Source organism: Ammospiza caudacuta, chromosome 2, assembly GCF_027887145.1.
Source record: "Ammospiza caudacuta isolate bAmmCau1 chromosome 2, bAmmCau1.pri, whole genome shotgun sequence".
In the NCBI taxonomy this organism is placed as follows: Eukaryota; Metazoa; Chordata; class Aves; order Passeriformes; family Passerellidae; genus Ammospiza; species Ammospiza caudacuta.
Genome location: NC_080594.1, coordinates 38,453,981 through 38,477,195, shown reverse-complemented (window position 1 = coordinate 38,477,195; position 23,215 = coordinate 38,453,981). Strand labels below are relative to the sequence as shown.

The window sequence follows — 23,215 nt, the reverse complement described above, 5'->3', positions numbered from 1 at the left end:
TGAGTTCTCAATAAGTTTTATTTAGAAATCATCCATCTTTCATGGGCCCTGTGTTTCTTTGGCAGCATCCCAAGAGATTTTGCTAAGCAACTCTCCAAAAAGGCTGTAGTCTGCTCTTCTGAAATCTTAACAGTCATAACTTGCTGACTATCTTTCCAGACTTCCTTTGAATCAAGAAGTAGGCCAGCTCATGGTCACTCTGATCCCAGCTGTTGTTTTTCACCACCTTTGCCACAAATCCTGTTTCTCCCCTCTACCAGTATCAGGGGCTGGTCAGGAACACAATCAATGAATCCCCTGCACTGCCTGCACAACAATTTCATCTTACTAGAAACTAAACCAAGCAGTGTCTGACTTGCCATGTGTACTGATAAAATTATTAGACATGTTGTTTTTATCCACTTTTGATCCCATATTCTACTAACCTGAACTTGTAAAAGTGATAATTGCTACAAAAAATACAGGAAGCCAAAGTTTCTAAATTAACTCAAATTAATTCCAAATTAATTTAAAATAATTCCAGAAAAATCAAGAAGTAAAATATGCCCATCACTGCTAGTATTTTTACCAACAATACGCACAACTTAAAAAAAAATCAGCAATTAAGAGACAACATTCAGCTTCATTAAAATTACTGGCTGAAGATTATTTGTTACTTTTCTATCCCTTGTGTTCAAATTAGTTTATTTTTTATATAGACTGAATGGAATTTTTTCTGACACAGATTCAATATCAGACCAAAAACCACAAATTTTTATCAATTGAAACACTTACTTTTGTTAGAAAAAATAGATGTATTTAGGTTAAAAAAACCCCAAACCTTAGAATTGGAATGAATGAACAAAAAAAAAAAATAAAACCAGCAGGAGGAAGTGGGCAAATTAAGCTGAATGTTCAATCATTTAAGCTTACTGATAGATTCATTATCACAAGTAAGTTAAAGGAAAGCTTGTCATCTGCCTCACTCAAATCACTTGTACAGAGAATTCCAAAATTGCAAATGCCTTTTTTAGTGGAGAAGTTACCGTTCCAAATATTTTTAGCTGGCACACATGAAAATCTGCTAAAAGTGTTGCAAGACGGCATGGGTAATAAATTTCCTTATGTGAGCACAATGTAAATTAGCCCTGTAAACCTATTACAGCAAGAACCAGGTAGTTTGAATGGATAGCACTGCAGTAGCTGGCAAACATCTTAATTATAAAACATTATGTGAGAAAACCTAATTGTAAAACCTATAGACACCTGCAATCAAGGTGTCTATAGGTTTTACTAAAGTTATCAATATGATAATTGAATTCCCAAAAGATTTTCTGATTTGGTCAGCAACAAAGACTTCAAAAATATCTTTTTATTTTAATAGCAGGCTCATCAGCAAATCCTGTGGCACTGAACAGAAATAGTGCATTCACTATTCTGAGTTTATAGCTGTGAAAATGACTATAAAAATTAACTGTGAGAATTAACTGCATTTCAGTAGCCCCACTTGAATCAATAGGCAATAATTAGATGAATGGACATTAAAAAAAACAAAGCAACTCAGCAGCATTTAAGGGTTAAATGATTTGGTTTCTAAGGTCAGAGCTTCTTAGTCATAGTAGTTAGAGAAGAAAAGTGGTCTTTGGCTCTTGCTTGGGTGTCTCTCAGATTATGTGCATGTCCAGCAAGGAAATGTAATGGTGAGAAGAGCAATTTGTCTTTATGACTATGTTAATTTTCTCTTTGTGCCTTTATTTCCTGATGTACCATATTGACTATTATCACTAATAAAATAGTGATAATAGCTCATAATAGCCTCCTCCTTTTCAATAGGTCAGAGTTAACACTTGCTCAGAAAGATGAGAAACACTTGCTCAGAAAGATGAGATTTCCATCTGATTTCTGCTGTGGCATTCAGAGCCTGCTCCTGTCACTTGACACCCTTATGTCTGCCGGTGCCACACATTGTCACAAGAGGTCATGCTCGTAGAGTCAGCAGCTCCTGTCCATAATGCCAATGCCACAAGAAGGTTTTGGATATCCAGCCTTCATTAGCCAACACATTAATTTGGAAATCCAGACAGGAAAAAGAACACAGGAGTGCAGTATTTCACAGAGTATACAGAGCTTCTCTGGACATTCATTTTTCTCCCCTCACAATAATGCAAAATGGACATAGGTGTGAATAGCTCAGACAAGAAACAGACTGCCAGTATACTTCATTTTTCTCTCAGGAGCTAAACCAGTACAACTAACTTGTTTAAAAACAGTCTAAAAATAGCATGGGAATGCATCTTCCCCCCTCCCCCAAAAAAAAGGTCAAAAGGACATCCGAATTAATTTGAATACATATCCTGCATGGGTCTTTATAAGCTTTTTATTGGATATCTGCTAAACGATTGGGCTAAGAGTGTAACTGCCTTCCTTTCTATGACTATTTTTTCTTTTCTTTTTTCTTTTTTTTTTTCACAAGTATCTGGAAAGTTAAAACCAGATACATGATCACAAAGAAACAGGACTAACAATACTTTGTCACTTTACAAACATTCTAAGTGTTTAAATGGTCTTTTCATTGTCAGGACTGCTTATCTCCCTTTTTAGAATTAATCCCTTCACTTTCTGTGACTTCATGATGTCCTTAGCTATTATTTACTTTTAAGCCTGCAATTGTTTTGCTGTTTTTCAAACCTTTCTAACTCTTTTTCTGCAACTGTGGTGCTGACATCTCATTATAGAAGATGCCCATTCAGCCCTACAAGCTTATTGACAAATCCTTCATCATTGCAACCCAGATATTTTAATATTGGTATTCTCCCAGTTTTGGTATTCTCCTATTGTATTTCTCAAATACATGGGTATTTGAGAAATTATGAGATCATTGTTAGATCAGCTAAAAACATTGGTGCAGATTTAATGAAATCAATGTTTAACTATTAATTAAAAATGTAACTTCTTGGAGCCATTCAGAGAAAATACCTTCCTAATTGAATGTCTCATAAATCGAAGGAAATCAATTTCAGCTTTGCATTCTCAATCAAAACAAAAGAGAAACTCTTTTAACCAAGACAGGGAAGAAAGGTGTGGTTTCCACACATTTCTGCCCTGATTAAACACTGTATCATGACTTAGTTACTCTGAATCTGTCTGATCCAACAAGTTAAGCTGCTTAAGATAGTAATCACATGCAACAAGAAAAATGAAATGCAAATTAGTGGGTTATGAAGCTGATGAATACGTAAGTGATGAGATTCTTTGACTTGTAAGACACAGCAAGTCATGTCAGAGGATCAGAACAGCCCCCTCCTAGCACAAAAATAAAATAAATTCTCATTTTCTGTGGCATTCGACATTATAATGAGGGCTCATTTTCCAAACTGAACAACTTCTGTCTTCCAGGTGAATGGTAGTGCTCTTCAAACAAAAAGATAAATACACACTGTCTCATCAGTGACATTCAGTGTTCACCTAAAACAAGGCATAAAAGGAACCTCCCAGCATTTTCCTCTGTATCTCTTCTACCTTGAAATTAACTACACAGATACAATTCTGCTACTGTACATCCATGTAGTAGTCACAATTCTTTGGGGATTATTAAAAAAAAAAAAAAGTCTGAATAGAAATCTGCAGTATGCTGTATTCTATTTGAGATGCACTGAATGCTTAACTTTGTCCTTTACAATTGCATGAAAGGGAACAAACAAAGAGAAGCCTCTGACCTGGTGTAGTCGTCCTCCACAAGCATGTGCTTTGGAATGGGTGAGTATCTTCCTGGGGAGATAGGGGCCAGGGATGCCTTGTACTCTAAAGTGCCATTGTTTCCAGACGAGAGTATATGATTTTCCATTGGTGGAGAATAAGCTGATGGTAAAAATGAACATTTCTAGTCAGCAACTTCCATGTTTCATTAGATGGCACAAGAACATAACTTTTTAAGTACCAAGAACATGGTTCAGTGCTGTAAATGAGATCCAAACAAACAATTCTGGCTTGAGAGAGCTTAAAATATAACAACAAAGAATGAACAGCTGGAGTTTTACTGAAAATAACAACAACAGCAGCAACAACAATAACAACAACAACAATAATAATGATGATGATGGCTTTTTTGCAGGGATTCACTCTTTAGAGGATCTTTAGTTCCTGAAGAGGGAGTCTGAATAGATCTCCTGTTTGAGAGACAGGAAACATTTTCTTCACTTAGGACTAGCAGAAGGAAATGCAATTAGGAAAGAATGAGATTAAAAGCACTCTTTTTGGCTCCAGTGTGGAGTAATGGGAGTAACATAGTAAGAACTCAATGGAGGATAAGAGCAGGAATTTTATGTGTGGCAAGAATTATGTATACATTCAAAGCTGGGATCTACTACAGGTGTCCAAAACCCCAATATAATTCAAATTTCAGTATCAACATAGATGGTATTTAGACCATGGTAAATCTCTGTTCTTAAAATGGAAAATGGATGCAAATATCTTACATATTAATTATTAATGATGAAAGTTACATTACTGTGTTGTCTGTTTATTTTTTTGGGTTTGCAGGGTTTGTTTGTGTGCTTCTTGCTATTCTGAAGTTATCTAGGACATTTATGACTGGAGAGATGCAGTAATAGTTGTATTCTATCTCTAGTTAATTTAATTAGAAAAAGAAAGGATAAACAGAAAAAGCAGTGTTACATGCGTCTGCAATGAGCTGTGATTAATTTTCTCACGAGAAGAAGACAGCTAAACTTTCTAGTATTAGCTTCAGTCTTTTTTTCAAATGCTGAGATACAGAATGCTTCAAAGCAAAATCTCTCTAAGGGAAAGGCCATTATGCATTCTGAAATACTCTGAACATGTAGGTGTAATGAAAGGTTCCCTGAGGATAAATGAATCTGTATGCACCAACAGCTTGGGAAGGGCTACTGCAAATCTTTTCAACCTTTCCTTTCCCCCTGGAATTGTTTCTGTCTTCTCATATGCTGTTGATCTATAATCTGACATAATAAACCACACTGTTTTAGAACTGCAAAATTATTATTTTCAAAGTATAAAGCTCAAGATTGGATAGGGACATTTAGCATTTTTACTTCCCGGCCTTTGCTAAGACCCAGACCAGGCTGCTACCGAACATGATTGCCATCTGTTGTAACATTTGCTAACTAAACGGGCATCCTCAGCATGGCTGAGCACACCACTGACATGCATGCTACACAACCTTCCCTTCTGTTTTCATGGAGCAGACTGAATAAGGAGGATTTGGGATATTTAGCTTTTCCCTCAACTTTGTCAGTCCACCACAGCAACACTGTGAAAGTGCAGAAAAATTTAAATCTTTAGCATTTACTGCCCTCAGTAAATCTCCCCACTTTTAGTTTGCCTTAAGTGCCCACAGAATTATTAGCAGGAAATCCAGATGAGTATGGATCGACTGCTGAAGCTCCTGTCAAAAACTGTATTTCCATCCAGTTGCTGGATGGTGCAGCTGGTCCCTGCTGGCAGCTGAACCCAAGGCAGACAGTTTTTCATGAACAACTAATGAAGAAAGGGAGTCTTCAGTAATGAACTGTTTAGACTAACAGGCACCAGTGGTATAAAGAGCGCAGCTGAAATGTTAGGATTGCTGTGAATGCCAAGGGAATGGCAATGCCTGGGTATTGACACCAGGAGGAGTAGCAGGAGGGGTATAGGAATGGCATGTATTGATAAAGCTAGATTCATCAATAAGTCATCAACACTGAACATAATTACATGCAACTCGCCAGGAAAGCCTACACCCAAACTCAAACAAATATTCAAGCCATTAAAAGATGGTGGTGGGAGATAAAGACTAGTTTGGAGCCTAGGACACTCAGACAGGGGGCCAGGAGCAATCTGAGTAAATCCTAAAGACATGCATACTAGGGACAGATGGCAGAGACAGAAGATCCTCATTGCTGTCATCTCCTTAAGGGTCAAAAAAGCACTCCAGCAAGGAGGTTGTCAAAAAAAAAAAGAAAAGGACTCCACAGCCAGCCACCAACCCTTGTACGTGGTCACCTCAGGGAGTCCTGGGGATGCATCTGGATGCACATCTTTCTACCTGAGTGCTGGCCATGAGCCTAGATGCTTTTGAGTGCATGGATATGACAGCCTGATTGAAATCAATTGGTTTTTAAACGAGGACATCTTCCCTTCCTATGAGATACTTCACTGAGTTTTACAGTATTATTTAAACAAATTTTCCTACAACAGAATGTGCATTGAATGCAAGGACAAATAAGGCCTTGGTCCTCTGGAAAAAAAAATCCCGATGAACATATATAAAGTTAATGGATAGACTGAGAATAAAGCAAAGTGGGCCAATGATTTATGAATTCTTCACTATGGGAGTAATAAAGCACTGGAACACAGAAGCCATGGATATGCCATCCCTGGAAGTGGCTCTGAGCACCCTGGTCTAGTGGAAGGTGTCCCTGCCCATGGAAGGGGGACTTTAACTAAATGGTCTTTAAGGTCCCTTTCAGCCCAAACCATTCTGTGACTTCACAAACTGGATAGCCACAGAAAATAGGTAAAGTTTTGTAAGTAGAGCAGAGATTTTTACATTCCAGTAAAATATTTTATTCAAATATGAGATAGATTTGCCTCAGGCTTCTACTAAGTTTGTACAAGATGGTTTGCTGCTTGTTCCAATTTTTCAGTGGACAGAGGACTCCAGGCTACAAATCTAATCATATTACAAAATGCATTTGCATGTACTTATTGCTGTAATATTCACAAGAGTTACAGTTCAGTCTGATCACTTGGACAATGGCTAATTGGAACCAGCACAGCCATACATCTTCTATATTGCTACTTTTGCTGCAAAAATACTTTAGCAGAGTTAAATTATTTGCAATATTTCTTGAGCACAGCATTCTTAGGTGGCAATAAACATTTCATTTTTGTAGCCTTCCAAGCTGTTTCATAAACTTTAATGGGGTACTTTGAACAAGCTATGAAAAAATACAATCATCTGAAAAACTGAAATATCTCTTGTAAAATAAGTTGCAGAAGTCACTTACAGTGAGTAATATCTGGTGGGCCATATGGATCTGTCATGTAAATGGTGGTGGGCTTTCCAACTTTCAGATACACTACATCTGATGTGTTCTTCAGTATTGCTACTGCCTCTTCATGGGTAACTTCTTCTAAACTGTAATTATTTACCTTAGAGGAAAAATCAGAGAGGTGAGTTGAAATGCAGAAATAGACAAAAATGATACATCCCTGCAGTTTTCAAAATGTTTGGAACATTGCTGTAAACAAAAAGCACTAAAGATTATGGAAGCAATTCTGCTGCAGGGAAGAAAATACAGTTTTCTTATTAGCACATGCATGTTCAAAGACTGATGCAGCAACATTGATACACAGAATCAAAATGGGTCAAGAAGGCACTTGGTTTTGACAATAAAAAAAGTTCTTTGTGATGTTCTGCTACATGTATAGTCACCAATATAAAATTGTATTTATTAATAAATTAATAGCACCATATCAGTTACAGAAACTGTCTACATTATTTAACCTAATAAAATAAACTTCCTAATTAATCTCTTAGCTTCCACAGGTGGGACCTCAGAAATACCCAACATACCCAAATCTTTCCATCACTGATACGACACTGACAACAGAAATAAGGAGAGATAAAAAACGGCATGTAGAATACCTATGAGGTGCAGGAATTGTAAAGGGCAGTTCAGGATGGAGAAAAGATATTTTTGATTGTGAAAGTTTGTCAGTTTTCTGGAAGCACAGAAAAAGACGTTGAAAATGTAAGAGAATGTTGTACTAGCTCTGTGCTGTTTTTAGAAGAGAAAAACACTTAAGCAAGGATAGAAGTAGAAGACTACAGATAAAGTAAGAAAGGAAATGGTGGCAGAAAGCTTTGCCTATTTATGCTCTACTCCCACAAAAAGAAAATCAAAAGAAAAGCATCTGAAGTGGTTTATTGTAGGGGCATATAAAATTTATTAATATATAAATCCACCGTATTAACAGATTGTCAACAATAGGTTGTCCTCCTATAAACAAAACTGTGAATGTTCCCTGCCACAAAATGTATAAACGTCCTGAATGGAGAAATTATAGAATAGGGGGGAAAAAAGTAAAGGGTGTAGGCCCAGGTTTCAGGCATGTGAGAAATAACAGAATCACAGAATACCTTGAGTTGGAAGGGACCCATAAGGACCATTGAGTCCCACTCCCTGCTCCTCACACTACTGCCTGAAACTGAACCATGTGACTAAAAGCATTGTCCAGCCTCTCCTTGAATTCTGGCAGGCTTGGCGCCGTGACCACTTCCCTGGGGAGCCTGTTCCACTGACCTACATTTCACAGGGAATATGAAACATTTTACTGTCACTTAAATTGCCATCCTCCAACTTCCACAGTTACTGCAAGGATTCCTTTTAAAGATTATGCAAGATGAAAGCAGAATTCCCTCCTCACTATGGTATAACAGTAAATTGCAGAAAAAAGTATATTATTTCCAGGGAATTTAGTATCAATAAATTATCAGAAACCTGAATGTGACAATAAGCAATGGACAAAGGGTTTGGCAACTGGAAAGAAATTCAGCTACTGTTAATCACTGAAGGACTCTTCATATTCAAATTATTTGATCACCACCAAGAAAAAAATACTTCTATTGGACAGTATTGCTGAATGTAAGGATTTTGTCCAAACTTTTTTCCCTGTATAATTCTCAGGCTTGGTTTTAAGGGTAATTAAAAGAGACAATGGCAGCTGTATTATGATAATTTGACATGAAGGGCAGTGATAGAGCCTAACACTCAGAAAGGAGCTGCTGACAGGGTATGCTGTATTTTGACAGCTCTTCTATTTAAATAAAAATCTTATGCCCAACTTCTATAAATTTCTATATCTTTCTTTGTAATGAAGAGCAATAACTTACATATACCTTTAATAAATAAATGCCTTAAATTAATAGGCTGGCAGGAAGAAGTGACTGAAATTATGCCTTTCTTGTTTATGTATTTCAAAACTGCCAGACACTTCATATTCACACCTTTTAGAAAGATGACCACAAGGTTATCCTTTACCTCTTCTCCTTCCCACACTGTCAGTACACTGTATTTCTTGCGTTTCATCCTAAGTTTAGTTCAAGTAGAGAAAAACTCACATAACCTCACCTACTTTACAGCTACTGTAAAAAAACATTCTCAGTCAAAAAAAGACAAAAAATGAAATATCTTAGAACTCTCTGGATTTTGAATTTTTGGTCTTTTGAGAAGTGAATAAAAACAACTATGTCGCAATTGAAAAAATATGACAAAATTGACTTGATGCAACTTCTTTTCCAAAGGTGTTGGATTTTGGTTTTTGTTGGGGTTTGTTTCCATAAATTTAGCTGATAAAAATCATCACAAGATACTTGGATGTCACAGTTGTGCAGTAAAGAAGACAAAAAGCCATTTTAGAAACAGAAAGTAAAGTATTATAATAGAAAACATATTTGATGTGGCAGGTCCTGCGTCTTCTCTCTGACAATAACATTATGGGACAGGTGTTTTACCAACACTGTACAAATGACTGATATCTAGAAGTTAGGACTTACAAGCAATTCTAATGTCTATGCAGTTCAGCACTATGGTTTTTTTTATAGACATAAAGATCCTAGAGTTCATGGCAAAGTTTATGTAAAATCATTTTGTCCTGGACTGCTCAGTTCTCAGTAAACAAAGACATGAAGACTCAATGTACATCAAGAGAAAACAAACAAACTTGTTGATTCATTCACAAAAATTAAGATCCTCAGTGGTGTCATAAGGTCTATTTTAAGTGTGAGCTCTTAGAGAAGGAGATGAGATCACCTTCCTTAGTCATTTACCAACATCACCTTTGACTTGCACTTCCAGACTTCCTTCAGAAGGCAGCTCTTGCTTTGCATCTACAATTCCTATTAACAATCCTATGTGCATCTATCAATATATTTTCAACTTTTTGACCATAAAACAATGATCACAAATAAAGACATCTGTATGTGTTCTGCTATACAAAAAACTTGAATACTTAGAAGAATTCTATTGTTCAGATCCCAACGTATAATTGCAAGATGACTGCAGTTATGTAGAGGAATCTTTTGACAACTTTCCTTAAAACATTGTACAGAGATTATGATAATAATAGGAAATATGATGTTGTAGTTGACTTTTATGTTGGGATTTATGTCAAGAGAGACTATTTCTGAAGCTATTTCTTCCATAAAAGATGCCTTGATCTTGACAGAATTTTAAGTACTAAATCTGGCTTTTTCAGTGGTTTGGCCCAATAAATACATTATAGCAAAGCTTTGCTTCCTCCTGTAGACATAACCTTATATATTTTTTGCATATAGATTGCAAAAAAAAGGGTTGAGTTAGAGGTAAAGGAGATAAAGAGTAGGAGAAAGAAATCAAAGTGTATATAGCATGCAATCCTCTGAGAGGCTGAATTTTTGTGCAGAATGGCTAACTTAATTCTGAGTGGGTAGAATGGGTACTGCATGCCAACTTTCTGGATCTAAGAAGCCAATTTAAATAGCAGTTAATTAAGGAAAAAAAAACCTTAAGGCAAATGCTAAAAAAGATATTTATCTGAATGGTCAGTTTTGTCACAAAGCTGTATATTTGAGACAAAAAATACTGTGACAGGAGCCAAAGGATAGGAGTCAGAAAGAAAAAAAGGCATGGAATAAATGGGGCTTTTCTAATTGGAAAAGTTACATGCAGTGAAGATTTAAAAATACAAATAGCATCTGCAGAAAAAAAAAAATAGGAAAGCTTTTTCTTTAAATAGAAAGTATGTGATATAAGACATACTGGTAACATGAGAAATGAATAAGGGAAAGAAATAAAATAGCAGTAGAGAAGGAAATTAAAGATAAAAGTCCAATCAAAGAAGCTACTTGAGTGATGGGAGAAATCAATAAGAAATTATGCCAAAGAGATATAAAAAGACTGGGACTTTTTTTTCCTAATTAGCATAATCAGGGCAATGCTAAGCAAGGATGTTTTATTTGGAAGTTTTCCTAGATTCACACTGAAAATCAAAAGCCCCAAAAAGCAGCTAGGAAAGCTTAGAATCCCCAAAATGACTGCACAAGTGCTCTAAAGAGTAATTTCATTCAGAACAATATAAGCTGATATGAGAATAAGAGCTCCAGAGGAATAAGTCTATCTTATTTAATTTTTCTTTCTTAAAGGGGATTTGTTCATTTCCTCTATTGATTTAGGCTAAGAAAGATTTGATTCACTAAGTGAATGAGATAAAGGGGTGATTTTTACCTTACCAGTGGTAATGTTTGCTTTTCTGTAATATTCAACTTTTCATTCAGACAGCGGATTTTCCTGGCTGAACATTTACCAGTAAACACCTGCAACCTGCCAGCTGTAAATCTAGAATGCTGATGGCCTTTTTCAAAACTCACTCACTTAAAAGGCTGCAAAGAGCGGGATGCTTTCCAGTGCTGAAGTGTGATGATTTGTACAAAGGATATAAATCTGTTTGCATTAACTAAATACTTATGATCCCATGGGCTTATGAGTTAGTTGCACAAGTGCTGGGCCGTTTTCTAAAAGACAATCCCACAAAGACAGCCAAAATCGTTTAAAAAACCACCTCTGATCAGAACCAAATGCTAATCTATATGCATCTTGAATTACATGCTCTGATTTTATGCACTTTAATACAAATGTAATCCTGCATTCATACACAATCTGAAAGAAACAGGCACTGGTAGGGGACCTTATAAGGAACACAGTCACAACCCCACCACAGTCCTATGAAATTACCAGAAAATAACACCTTTTTTCAGAAAGGAAGCATACATTTATGAAAAGGAATGTGACTCCTGTTTCTTCCTCCTGTTTCCATTCAGAAAACAGAATCAAATTAGACCTCTTGTTATATACAATCGCTGATCCCTGTGACTATACGGGGCAAGAAGCAACAGGATACAGCCCAAACTTGCAAGGGTATTTTGGCATATGAGATGTATTTTAGAAAAGCTTCCAGTTATAAAAGATTAATAATAACATACATTTTCCTTTAAACCCTAATGTTTTTAGCATTTTCCCTGAAAAATGCCTTGCTATTAGTGTTGTTATGTAGTAGTAAAAAAGTACCATTTTTACCATTTACCATTTATACTGATTTGTCATTTACTCATTCTGTAGATAAAAAATTGTCCAAAGTAAGATGATGGTATGAGATAAAAAAAGTAATTATTATCTGAGCTGAAATAGCTGAAAACATTTTTCAGCTTTTCTTGATCATCATTAGCAGTGACCTTGAAGAGGTGAGACATGCATCATGTTTGGAGGTGACACTTCATTTCACTGTGAGATACTCAAAGGCAGGGTTGCCAAAGATTGGAACAAGGACCTGAAGAAGACTTTATGATGTTCAGCAGGAAGAAACAGTAAATCCTGTCCCTGGCACAGGCTAACTCCCATCAATAGCACAGGCTGGGCACTGACAGCCTGGCAGCATCTCTATGGAAAAGTGCTTGGGGCTCCTGATGGATGGCAAGCTAGGCATGAGCCAGCAGTGTGTCTCGGCAGCAAAGAGGTCAACAGCATCCTGGGCTGGATGAGCAGGAGCAGAGGCTGGAGAATGAGCAAAGGATTATTCCCCAATAGCTCACACTCATTAGCCTGAACCTGGAAACTGTTGAGTTCTGGTTCCTGCACTACAGGAAAGATAACAGAAGGAGGCAAGTTGAGAGCTATGCTGCTGGGATGGCTGGGGATGGAGCACTGACCTGCTGAGGAGAAAATGAGGGATCTTGGCACTTTCGGCCTGGAGAAGGGGTTCCTCTGAAGGCAGCTTTTAACAGACCCCCAGTGCTTACAGGAAGATCATCAAGGCAAAGCTAAGCTTTTCAGAGTCACGTGTGGTAACAGGATGAGTGACAGCAGGCAGATGTTGAAACAAGAGAGGGTCAAACAGGTTATCAGGAGAAGTCTTTTCCTCAGGAGGACAGCTGAGCTGTGGAACAAGTTTCTCAGAAAGGCTCTGCAATCTCCATCCTTGGAGATTTTTGAGATGCACCTGGATAAATCCCTGAGCAACCTAGCTGGCCCTGAATTACCATGGTGGTCTGTGATGCTCTGTACATGCTTTACTTTTTCTCCTTTACACTGCGGACAGAAGCTGAGACACCCACTGCAGTGGGATTCTCGCTGCTGGCATTACCACCAGCAGAAGGAGGCCTTACCACCTGAACACAGTGAGGGAGTATTTTTCTCCTAGCTGTTAGTCTTCAGAGGAGAGCTCTGGTTTTTTCCTTTCACATATACCTAGAAAAAACATTCGGTTTTTGGTTTAAACACTCATGCTTTCACCAGTACTTTTACAAACAGGTACCTCAGGATTAATGTGCAATGGAGAATTGTCCCGTGCAAGTGCTGAGGTTAGTAGATCTTAAATGCCACAAAAACATAACTGTGTAACATGCCCTTGCACAGATTTCACAATAATCACAAGGTATTATTTACATAATACATCTTCAGAAATCTTAACACACTATATGCAATCTGCATTTAATAACAGTAGGGTCATCAAGCTACAGAATGCTCAGGTGGCCCAACTCTTGTCTTACATTTCAATATTTGTTTTTATTTTGCTTCTACACTTTCATCACCTCTTAAATTTATATTAATTTGATTTGCACTTTCTTCGGGATCTGAAAGCATTTCACACAAAATTATCACAACACAGATACGAAAATTAAAAAAGCTCCCCAGCAGCTGCTGAGAATTCCAGAAGGATGACAAATTCTTGTAAATTCTGTAGAGAATGATAGAAAAAACCAAAGATCAAGAAAGAATGTGTTACTGAGAAGGAAAAAATAAAAAAAGAGGAACTGCTCGAAGAAATAATCAAGAAATCAGTGAAGCAGAAGTAGGACCATATAGATGACAAGGGTAATACTCTGTTGAAACACTGCCAAAAGAAAGTAATTAATTTTTTCACTCACTATTCGTAAAGGAACATGAAGTTAATGCCATGAACTGACAGATAATCCACAAATTATGATAAAAAAATACTGAAGGTACAGAAGTTAAAAACAAATCAGGTTGTCTAGTTGGAGAGAACCAAGAAACATGGCTGCAATCTGCATGAATTTTAGAAACAGTTTTGATCTTGTAAACGAATCTCTGCATATGTAATGACTACAGTACACAGAGTATTTTCTTGTGCAGCAGTTAAAAGCTTGGTCTGAAAGTACATATCTAGAGAAGAGCAATACTTGGAATGATTTTTTTTTGCTCATTTTACATGCAGTGATAAAAGGAGACATCACTTTAGTAAAGAAAAACAGTCCAGACTGAAAGGAAAGAAGAACAAAGACATCAAATGTAATGCAAATGACCTCTGCTCATTTTCAGAAATACAAAATTGTCACAATTGTCACAGTGTAGAAACATCTATATCTGACTGCAGTGAATCACAGTTTGAAGGCTGAGATGCTTAATAAACTACTCCTGTAAAAATCTGAGAAGAATGAATTAATGCATAGTGGTATGGAAAATATTTCTATTTAAATTAATTCTTATGAAATTACATTGGAGAGGGTGAATGTGCGGGGTTTGCATCTATTTGATTTCCCTTTATATATTTACTACCTCATGTGAATTGGAAAAAAATTAAGAGTAAAGTAACAAAAAATTGCAGAAAACACAAAAACTGCAAGGAATTCTCATCAGTGTAAAAAGCAACAAAAACAGCTGAACAGAAGCAGATTTGCAACAAGTTGCAAAATAACGAAAGTGTAAATTTGGCAAATAAAAATACACATTTCTGCACCAAAATAAGCCAAAACTTCATCATCCAATAGTGACTTGAATTTCACTATGCTGAGATTATGCAAAGACAAAATGCCAAAGAAATTTTGAGTTCTAGTTTCATTTTGCTCTGATTTTGCTAGCACAGGCTGATCCTTAAGCTGTTTTATCTGCCCATTTGGGTTAAGTAAAAAAGATAAAGAGTCACCAACCCAGCAACCAAGTGCCTTTCCAGTTCTGTTTAGTACTCTGTCATAAAATTAATGCCCATCTTCATATGTGACTGGAACATAATGTCCCTGGCCAAATAAAGAAAACCTCAATTAGGCCCAGCTTCACAGGCAGCAAAAAAGGTCAACTGCTTAAATATCACATCACAGAACAGGGCTAATGCAGCATTAGTTTGTTCTTTTTTTTCATTGCACTTACTAAAAAAATATTTCTCTACCTGCTGAGATCTATACAAATACACTGACATGAGTACAACTTGACATAGATTAAGTTGTGCTGATTCACCAGGGTCAGGATTTCCCCCTCAGTCTTGAATTAAACAAACTCTGTGAGTGGGAAATCATTATTGATAAGAAACAGTGAACCAGCACTAGGGAAAATTTGGAAAATGTTTGGGATGTTTTTTAACATCTATATGGAACACATAAGTAAAGCATTCCTACAGGTACTGAAATGTAAATAGTAGCCCCCTGACAGTTGCTACATGGGAGTCATTTACTGGCATGTTATGACCGCTTTCAATTTGGGTACAATAAGCAGTAGAATCAGTACTACCTTAACAAACACTTTGTCTAAAATCTTTTAAGTTTTATGGTCCATTTTGACTTGTTCCTTACATGCATAAGACATTTATTCTCTGTAAAAGGTTTGTCAAAGTAATATAATACACTGCCTTCATAAAATGTTAGCTTTCCAGAGGAATGGGGTTTTTACTTCAATATTAGAAAAATATTTTAAAAATGGGGAAAATGAAGATGATGGAAATACAATTATTATAGCAGTCATTTTGCTTACCTCCAGAAAGATGTATGGTGAATAAAAGTCCTTATATGAAACAATTTTCAGCTAAATAAATGGAATTAAAATTTCTCATACTTACCATAAGAAGTCTATCTCCAACCTGCAATCTCCCATCTTTTTGTGCAGCTCCCCCATCAATAATCTTAGTGACATAAATGCTGTTGTCCCCAGGGATGTGTTGGTTTCCCACCCCTCCTGCAATACTGAATCCTAGACCTGGAAAAGAAATTGCAAACAAAACATTAGCAATACAACATCAAACACTAAAGAGAAATGGAAGACTAACATATACAATGTAAGCTTTGAGTATTTTTTTTTTCAGAAATACAAATAACATACTCTTTCACTTTCCCTGCAAGGTCAGGGACAGAACTAAAGCAAGGAAATTCTTTGCCATTTACAATTACAGAAAGGCAGAGAAAAGAACAATTGAACCAGTGGTGATTCTATACACCCTCATCCTTGGGGTCCAGTGCAGCCTACATCAAGAAGTTATGGCTCAGCTTTCCATGATCAGCATTAAAACACTGAACTTGGAGTTTATTTTGTTAAATATCGCTATAAAATACATCACCATTTATCAGAACAAAATGAAAGGTGTTCTGATTGTCCACACAATTTGAAAAATACTTGGAAATGTCTAGCACAGGTTTTGCAAGTTCATGTAGTACCACAGTGAAGGGTCAGTGAAAATAAAAGAGAAAAGGTGTAGATGTTTGATTTAAAGTGTGGGTTTTTTCCTAAGAACACAAATCTGTGGCTATGGACACATAAAGAAAGCAACAGTCCTTTGTAAATATCTAACTTCTATTCAGTGATCTGTGAAATTCCTAGATAAACACTTCAAAGACCCAAACTTTGTAACAATGTCAATGATACATGCTGATATGACTAAAGGAAGGCAAAATAAATAGATGTTGGGGGAAGAAAAAAAGACCTTTTCTCCTTTTCCTATATATCTTACCCTCTGACACATTGCACATACAAGCAAACCATTACTTTAATTTTTCAGAACATTTTTACCTCTCAGTCAAAGGAAAAACAGAAATTACTGTGCTTGATTTCCATAAAAATTAACTTCATACAGCTAATTTTTCAGAGATTATGTAGTTAATGGGAACTTCCATCTGAACAGAGAAGCTGTTTCTGACAATACCCTGCTTAGATTATTGCTCCAGCTAGGGATTTCTCTTTTAGCTGTACAGAAAAACAGTTATATCTATTTAGAGAGTAATCACTGGTTTTATCTATGAAATCTACGCTGTTCACTCATTCCTAAAAGAAACATGTTGATAATTGCTGTAGCCTGAGCAATAAAATGCAGTATTAAAAAGCGAGTTGCCTGAAATCTGGCATTTCATCACAAACTCAAAAGGGACACTGCTTGGGCAATAAAACTTAGGGGACAGTGTGTATTTAATGTACACAACATTTTTAGCAGCTTTGTACTTAGTATGAGTACAAAGATAAGGAGTGTGAATTAAATTTTTTTTTTTACCACATTATTTTCATTTGATAATTATTTTAGCTTCAAAAAGATGTGAGGTCAGGTACCATAATGGACTACTTAATGGAATGTGCCACACCAGTAAATTACAAAAAGAAACCTTTGAATTTATATCTCCAATTGAAACAGTACTTAATTAATTGACTATTAACAATACACACGAAGTTGATTCAGAAGTATAGGGTAATTAAAAGAAAGCTTTATTGAATTTCCAGCTAAAGCTGACAATCATTCTTATTTATGTGCTACTGTCAGTACATGGATAAAAAGATTAGGATTTTTCAGCAGGGCAGGATTTTTCCTGGGACTGCTAACAAAGAAGAGAAAAGATATTCTAATAAAACATTAAGAATGGATTTTTTTAACACTAGTTGTAGACACAGAACAAGATTGAATAATATTTCTTGGTGACATAATTATAATCAATGTGATCTAATTCATCTGTATAGGCTTCTACCAGTAAAGATATGAGAATATTCCAGAATGCTGGTGGGAGCTAATGAGTGGGCTAGATCTCAGCCAGAGGGCTCTCTTCAGCCCCACTCCTCACCTAGGGCATGACCATGGGAAGAACAGGTTGGGGAGCACTTCCATCTCCTCCTCTCCCCTTTATTGACACTGTACACCTGTAAAGGGCAAGGCCATTTCTGCACACACAGCTGGGTGTGCTGAAAGTAGGTTCTAATTCAGCCTGGTCCTGCTGCAACAGCAGCAAGTATTATCCAAGATAATCACCTGCACTTTCTGCAGTGCTCAGTGGGGGCTTGGCTTGCTGTTTGCATGGCTGTAGCATAATGGATGTATGAAACTGTAAAAAAAAAAGCACCAACACAAGCTGCTCCCAAAAAGTGAAAAAAAAAAAAAATCACAAAAGTGAAGCTTAAAATAATGGAAGGAGTAACTTTTTCTACTACAGTCTACATAAAATTTAGATGTGATACAATGCAGGGGCTACATTGCACTTGTAAGCAAGGTCTGACTTTGGGCACCCAAATAATCAACAGTGATTACAGAAAGGTTTAGAAGAGCAGAACAAGATGGGGTAATACTGCAGGGAGCAAAAGGAGAGTGGGTAGGAAAGAAAACTGAGGAAGAGAAAAATTTTCCATGTCAATCAATAATGATTTAATTTCATTGCTTAATCATACTTGCCTTCTTTACAAGATTTCTTCTTAGAAGGAACAGGGAATGGAACAATGCCCCATTTAATTTTATTTAAATTACTTCTGCTAATTGCTAGGGCACATGGAAAGTATACTACACAAAACCTTTTGGGTAGGATTCACATGGCCAAATGACATCAGACAACTATGGTTATCATTTATACTACCTGTACGATAAATGAAAATTCATTAAGAGCTTTTAAAGTATGATTCATCTCAGCTCAACAAGACATCTGAAAGAGATGAGGTGAATCATGCTTTTGGTTTCTGAAAGGCTGGGGTCTGGATGTGGGAAGAGGTGAGTGGGAAGATCAATGCTATGAAAGTTCACAATCTGAGTTCATTTAGACTGAAGGTTTCTGAACACTTCAGTAAGATTTGCTCAATCCTAGTGTGCATCTCTGATCACTCACTACACCAGGTTAGTGTTACATCAGATTCTTACTCTGTTTTAAAAGCATAGAATCATTCAAACAAGGGAACAAGGTATGTTTTCTAAATGGTATTTTTCATAAAGCAGCATATTTGATTGCAGAACCTTTTTGTTGTTGATTCCTTTGGTTATGAAAACATTTCTATCAGAACACAGATCAGGAGTTGATCACTTCCTCTTTGGCTGATGTGCAATCTGCTTCATGGAAACAGCTGATTTTGGAGAGAGTGCTCAAATTCCTCACAACAGGAATTAGATGGAGGATAAATTCAGAATGAAGTTGAGGAAGAAATGTTTTATGATGATGGTGGTGAGGCACTGGCACAGGCTACCCTGAAAAGCTGTGGATGCCCCACCCCTGGAGATGTTCAAAGCCAGGTTGAATGGGGCCTTGAGAAACCTGATCTAATGCTAATCAGTAACAGGTTTGGAACTTAAAGATCCTTTCCAACTCAAACCATTCCATGTTTCTGTGGTTCAGTGAAGAAGAGACTACTTCAGGATGGAAAAAAGTGAGAACTGGATTTAATACTGGTGCACGTCCAAGTCAAACAGCTTTGTTCAAAATCACTGAAGAGGATAGGCCCTTATAAGATTGACTCAATGCGTAAACTAGGAAAGTTGAGTCAAACCTCATTTCCTTCCATTTCCACTGGACTTGTGTTTGTAAAATTCATCTGCCCTTGGGTTCCACAAATGCTGATCACTGATCCTATGAAAAACAATGTCTAATAATCCCATGAAATAGAAGACGTTTCTGGTATCAGAAAGAGGAAAAAGGACAGGGAAAAAAGCTATTCCACCAAAACTGGAAACTGCAGAAAAAACATGCTGCTATTAATAAGTTGAAGATATTTAGTAATATCTTTTCCTGGGATTATTAGCAAGAAATGTTAAAATATTTGACTATTTACATCTATTTTGCATTATTTGCCATACCAGATACATGTTTTAAATATATCACAATGTAAGTAAAACAATATGTTCTATTTTTCTAGTGAAAGTAGGCTTGGACGCTCCGCATATAGTTAGCTCAGCAAGTTGGACTAATAAAAATAAATAATAATAATACTTAAAAGTAATGAAACCTCTGTTAAAGACACAGTGGGTTAATTACACTGCAGGTACACCACTTTGCAGTAACCAGAGAGGGAGCCTAAAAGATGAACTCCAGCTATGTAATGTCAGCTTTCTAATGAGAAGTGAAGTTAAAGAAACTCAGTCAGAATGTCAAAAATGGATGTTGCATTTTGCTACTATCCTACACAGAGAACCAAGCCTATTTTTAAGCAGCAAACAGAGCGAGGATTTTAAAACAGAAATCCAACATGAGTTTCACAGCTCCCAATAAAGGGAATCCAAAGATAGCAGCATTTAAGACATAACTCTAAAATATAGTTAAGAAGTGCTTGATTTTCAGATAGTTAACCAAACAGTGTGCTTTAGAGACATAAAACAGGTAATTCCTAATTCCTAACACTACCACAGTACACCTTACCTCATAACTGACCTGTGAGCATAGACTTAGTGAAACCACAACAGGCACAGGACTTTCAACAGAAATATTACCATATCAACAAATGACATATGAATGGGAATAGGAATCTAAATACTAGAAGAATGACCAAAGGTTAGAGAAATCAGATGTACTGACAGTACAGAGCATGCAAGCAATAAAAATCAAAATGAGTAATTTCTGTCAAGCCTGGACAGAATGTCTGGACTCTGTAAGACCTTTGAACAGGTGTCTTGCCAGCAGAAGACCCTGTACCACGACAGTGGGATGTTGGCAGCAAGACTGCAGCATGTGACATCTGCCGTTCTCTTGCCTGTAAGCCTAACAGGGAAGCAGATTATATCAATAAAAAGGTTTGTTTACTAAATGAAAAAAAAATCAGCAGATGAGCAGCCACCTTGTGGCTTAGAGACTGAAGAAAGGAGCGTTCAGTATAAAGGACCACCCATAATAACAGTAGACTCCTAGAGGGTATAAATAATTTATCCAAAAATCTGTCATTTCATGGTTGCCAATCAAGAAAATGCCAAGAGATGTGATAAGGGTTTGATGTCCCATGTCCTTCACACACAAGTGAACCAGATCACCTCAGCACATGCACCCTGGGGGATGTGAATGAAACAGAGAGTGAATGAAATACCTGAAAGGAAAATCATAAATGGTTAACTTATTTAGAGATTTCATTAATAAATGTCACTACCCCTCCCTACACATTCTCTCATTGCTTTTTGCCACATTTATTTTCTATAGGTGTGAAAAAACTGATTTGCTCCAGAGCACTGTGCGCATTCAGATTTTCAGAAACTGTTTCATGCAGCAAAACAGAAAGCACCACCAGAAAGGACCCCCAACAAGCTGCCCCACTGAGGCCCTTCCCCGACACTGCAAGCCTGCCTGCTCTGTGGCATATGACACATCATCCATGCTCCTGCAAATAACTGGACGTGGCAATGAGGAGCCCAAGCTGGGGCAGCTCCTGCCTTTCCAAGGGCCAGCCACTTCCAAAACACAGCTACGAAAGATGTTGCTTGTTAAAGTTGTCAAACCTGGAACAATAATGCCCAATCCAGGTTTCTAATTAATCAAATTCCACTTTCAGGGAGGAAAGGAACATGGGTAATATAAAATGCTTTGACTGATATAATGATTGACTTGTTTTGACAGGTACCACTGTTATGTCCAGTTTATATGAGTAAACAAACTCTAAAAATATTAATTATAAACAAAGGAGTACTAGGGAATGTCTCCCCATGCCCTTTGCTCAAGCCTCCTGTTGCCAGTTTCAGCTTTCCTGGAGGACACATATAGCACATATTTACAATAACATCCCACAACTGTGGATAATTAATATGCTTGTTATAGCTGTGAGTTATGGCTATTGTTCATTATTGACAGAAGAATCCTTTTTTATTTGGTGCATACAAAAATAAAATACATCACAAAATAAAAATTAAAGTTTGTGTCACAAGGATTATACCATGTTACAAAGAGGGACCAATCGTCCTCTACAGAGCTCTTTCTTTGTCAAAGAAAGAAACTATTAATCCCAAGTATATGAAGGCACTTTATCTCATCCTCTTCATGTTGTAGCAGTAGAGTCAAATATCAATTTATTTGATTGAGTTCTTATAGCAATTCTTATGCCTGATGCATGTGACATCTTATGCCAGAAGAACTTATTGACTACATTTTGCTCTGTGGATGAAAAAGTCAATCTAAAATACAGTATGATTCATAAAAATTTTACTAATATTCGTAACATATTTAAAACCTGTCTAATTTTATTGTCATTGTTAATTCTTGTTTCAGACCCTGCTCCGAGATCACTTCAGAGAGCTCTTTTTATAACTAACAATTGGATAATAGCCTAGACCACAGAGAAGGCCCAAGCCCCTACACATCTAACACAGCATGTTGTTATCTGGTGTTTCTTTCTAATGGCCTTAGGTTAAAAACTTCAAGCATCTGCCTTATTGTTTTGACATTTTCTTTCAGAAATATCTAATGTTTCAGTTTATTTCCCAGTTGATGTCGGATAAAATAAAAATGATGTACAGTGCCACTAGGTAAGAAGAATATTGTCCAAAAGCACCTTACACAAAGTGAAAATTATTGTTCCCTTTATACTGTGTGGCATTATATATTTGTGCCTTCAGGTATTTACCCAACTGTTTTTACACATTTTCTTTGTTCCTGCCCACAGCCATTTTTATAGCTATCATTTTCATTAATCCCTACACTCTGGCACCCAGTGCCTCACCTCTCCATGCTACTGAGGCAATAGGGATGCCATATTTCAGTACAGCCTCTGCTGAGGATCAAACTGAGCAGCACACACAACACTCCCACCGAGTGTGGCCAGTGTGCTCACCAAGAGGCTATGGCTGGATGGCAGCTGGGATAATACAGGAGGCAAGCAGAATGCTTTTCTTGTAAATGATCACTGATATTTTTATGTATGAAGACAGAGTTTAGCTGAGGTTTTAACAGAAATTAAACAGTAAAATTTTTCATCTAACTTACCTTTACCTGCATGATTTTTTAGCTCTGCGAATTCAAATTTTTAAAGTAAACTACAATAGTATAATTAGTTTTAATTTTAACTATTCTTGATTTAATAAAAAGAACAAAGATCATTGGCATTTAAAACATTACAGTAACACAAACTTGCTGCACAGCCTAGTGTAAGGATGTGCAGAGCTGTGTCCTTGATTCTTGATAAAAACAGAGATATTGATCTCACTGAGATTAAAATGGCTTCAAGACACTGCTGCATATGTACATTCATACTATCAC

General features: G+C 36.7%; 1 protein-coding gene across 5 annotated transcripts in view; it reads right to left on the bottom strand.

Annotated features, from left to right (window-relative positions):
- The window catches only part of LOC131571971 (disks large homolog 2), a 620,230-nt gene that overhangs the window by 261,972 nt on the left and 335,043 nt on the right, over positions 1-23,215 (bottom strand). For all 5 annotated transcript variants that reach the window (XM_058824787.1, XM_058824783.1, XM_058824784.1 and 2 more), the window contains 3 exons: positions 15,880-16,016; positions 7,005-7,149; positions 3,696-3,837 (listed from right to left, as the gene is read on the bottom strand). In XM_058824787.1, coding sequence (XP_058680770.1) covers positions 3,696-3,837; positions 7,005-7,149; positions 15,880-16,016 — 424 coding nt within the window. The remainder of the gene's footprint in view (positions 1-3,695; positions 3,838-7,004; positions 7,150-15,879; positions 16,017-23,215) is intronic.